This window comes from Mycotypha africana, assembly GCF_025528875.1.
Source record: "Mycotypha africana strain NRRL 2978 chromosome Unknown BDF20scaffold_31, whole genome shotgun sequence".
Lineage (NCBI taxonomy): Eukaryota > Fungi > Mucoromycota > Mucoromycetes > Mucorales > Mycotyphaceae > Mycotypha > Mycotypha africana.
The window spans coordinates 3,700-7,115 of record NW_026515755.1 but is presented as its reverse complement, the minus strand read 5'-3'; the positions used below and the strand labels follow the sequence as shown (position 1 = coordinate 7,115).

The 3,416-nt window shown below is 36.3% G+C and overlaps 1 protein-coding gene across 1 annotated transcript; it reads left to right on the top strand.

The window, feature by feature from the left end:
• Positions 1 to 2,164: 2,164 nt before the first annotated feature.
• Positions 2,165 to 2,499, top strand: BDF20DRAFT_903751 (uncharacterized protein; the record flags this gene model as incomplete). Its single annotated transcript, XM_053082940.1, has 1 exon — positions 2,165 to 2,499. A coding segment is annotated over exon 1 (235 nt), but the record flags the coding sequence as incomplete, so codon positions are not given.
• Between the last annotated feature and the right edge of the window lie 917 nt (positions 2,500 to 3,416).

Sequence of the window (3,416 nt, the reverse complement as noted above, 5' to 3'; positions counted from 1 at the left end):
CGCAATAAGCGTAAATCAAATTAAGAGAAGAAAAAGAAAGATGCTTACATGGTAAATGCCTTAGGCAGTTACCAAATGTTAGGTTACATATTTTAATTTCTGGCAAAAAATGAAGAGATGATCTATGAAACAATTTACGGATTTAATCTCACAATAATAACTTAAAATCTTCATCTCTACATATGTAAGCCGAATAACAATCACAAGGTAATTGTATTCTGGGGGAGAATAGTGTTGTATCGATGAAGAGATCACTGCTGAATATTACATAATAAAACCGAAGTACGCTTCGTTATTGATAGTTATACAGTGACTCACAAAAGTGTTACAATGTTTTTAAAAATTTTAATTTTTCGACTTTTTCATGCATTCTTCCCCTTGAGCACATACTTAAGCACTGATTTTTTTTTGCGATATGGAAAGTAGTAGTTCTAAGCTATTCAGTGATATAGCTTGTGTTAGGATTCATATACATTTGCTTGAGCACATTCGACATTCTAATCGCTCATCTCGACATTCGCAATCTGTAGAAATTCAGATGGTTGAAATGATGAATGTTTACAGAGCCTTCTTTCCCCAGGATTTTTCGAATTTATTGAGTTTCAGCAATCTATCAGGGGTCAATTTAATGTTGAGTATCATGTTTTGTCAAACTTGTACCTTTTTGCTTTTCGATTAGCTACATTACTTTACCCATTCACAAAAACCGCAACATTAGACAAATCTCAACATGCGTCCCGTACCTTACGATAAAAAAAATGATATTTTAGCTAGACTGCGTACAGGAGAGTCTCATAGAAGTATCGCCAAAAGTTTAAAGGTATCCAACGTCACTGTTGGTAGAATCGCTAAAGCTAATGACATTGCATGCAACGAAAAGACCGGCCGTCCTAGGTTAATCTCGGATCGTCTCGAGAGAATGATCGCAAGATCGTTCTACTTAGGGCAGTTCATAACAGCAGTTGATGCTGCCAGGAACCTGCGGGGTCAAGGAGTAGATATTTCTCCACAGACCATACGTAGGGTCCTGAAAAGATCCGATTTCGATTCAAGGATTAGAAAATCAGCATTGCCATTAACGAATGATCGAAGAAAGGATCGGTTGAAATGGGCGAAAGCCCACAAACACTGGACGGTTGATGATTGGAAGAAAGTCGTTTTTAGCGACGAGACCAAAATCAATCGTCTTGGATCGGATGGGAAACAGTGGACTTGGGTAAAGAAGGGAGAACCCATCAAGGAGCACAACGTCAACTACAAGTATAAAGGCGGAGGTGGCAGCCTCATATTGTGGAGCTGCTTCACTCAACATGGTCCTGGCTTCATTGCCAAGATACAGGGGGGAATGGACTCGCAATTATATTGCGAGATTCTGAAAGGCGACTTCATGGATACACTAAAGGATTATGGCCTGAAATTGAAGGACGTTATCCTTCAACAGGATAATGATCCTAAACATACGTCCCAATATACCAAAAAATTCTTTAAAAAGCACAAGATAAATGTTCTAGATTGGCCTTCTTATTCACCAGACTTGAACCCAATCGAAAACTTATGGTTTTACCTGAAGTGCAAGCTAGCTGCTTATGACACCCTACCCAAGAATATGGACGAACTCTGGCAAAGAGTAGGAGACGTATGGTACAATAAAGTTACAGCCGATTTATGCCTAAAACATATCGAAAGCATGCCAAAAAGAATTGAAGCTGTTATAAAAGCCAAAGGTGGTCAAACAAAGTACTAACTGCACGTTTAAATAAATCTGACTATCACAAAAATGAAAATTTTACGCATATGCAAATTAAGCTCTATAGTTTAAGTAATTCCAAAGAACGCTAATATGTTTGAAAGTTATATCATTAGAAACCCAACAATATATACTTTCTAATGATATTAGTTTGGAGGGGGGTTTATTAATCATATCAGGTGCAATAGTGATTTGAATTGGAAATTTGTTTGATTTTGTAAAACTTTGTAACACTTTTGTGAGTCACTGTAATTAAATGGCAGGTTACTTCACGTACATGATCTATTGGTACTTCAGTCTAGAATTTACATTGTTGATTGAGGTGACTTATCCAGTTTCTATTAGCCTCTATAACTATTACCTTATAGAGTGAGAGGTCTTTATTTGCTATTCCGCAGACATTATTCTATTCCAGACTCCACCTATTAAAGGTCGTAGAGGAGGTACACTAGATTCGGTGATCACTTTATTGTAAATTTATAATCTTCATCACGATTATGGTAACCATTGAATGCCCATGTCGATTATATCCTCTTCTCTACTGGTTCCTATAATGGACGCTATTAGTATCATTCAGAACCAGTCTATATACCCAATCACTTGTTGTCCGATAGGGCAATCTTTATATTGCCCGATACTACTAAGTCCGACCAGTCAGGGTCGAGTTACACATTTCTGTTGCTCTCTTTCGGTGTTCCTGTCGCTGGTGTTTATTGGTCCTTTCTCCGGGTTACAAGATCAGTTAACATAGTCCATGGTGAATAGGCCTGTATACCCACTCCGTAAAAGATATAAATACCAGTTGATTCTGTTCATCTAGACGAACTTCATCTTAATTTTAAGAAAGAAATAAACTTGAACCTTCCAGAGTTTTCACAGACTTGTCACTGTTTATTTCCTATTTTATTTATATTTTGATCTTACCGATCCAACAGCACATACTATTTACAGAAATGGGTAAGCTAAACTACATTTTTATCTATTCCCCTCATTCATATTTACAGTTTACTTACATTTTATATATGTTAGTGACGTGTTTGGTGAGATAATAACTACAATACTCGAGTACGTACAACCAGGTAGAGAATACATTCTACCACGGTCTATCTATATTGCATCTAATATAGGTTATGTACAACATAGAACAAGATATAGGCCTAAGTATAATAATCACCCAATAAGCATCTGAACCTGAAATTAGTGACTAGCATACGCGTCCTCAAATAATATAATTCCCATTAAACCTCACAAAGTAAATAATCCTTCTACTTCATCTGAAGAATAATAAAGACATCTAAGTTCATAGTCATCGACTTACAACTGTTATCAATTTTTTAAATAAGCAAATACAACATTTTTTTCGATGAACACCGAACGTAACAACAACAACAACAACAACATTTCAAGTGGGGATCAAAGACCCAACTTTGTTGACGTTTGTTGATCTTCAAAGAATAAGGTTAATTAAAAAGAGTTAGAATTCTGTGAGAACTTGTTATACTCTTTATTCAGTGAAAATCGTACAAAAGAAAAACATATCTAGATTACTGTATGAAAAATTTTCTATCTTTTATAGGATGATGTGTTGGGCTGAATAGAGCGGGTTTAGCCGGTGTCATATAGACTGTTGTTTCATCAAAGACACGGGTACCTTCACCATGGTTGAGCG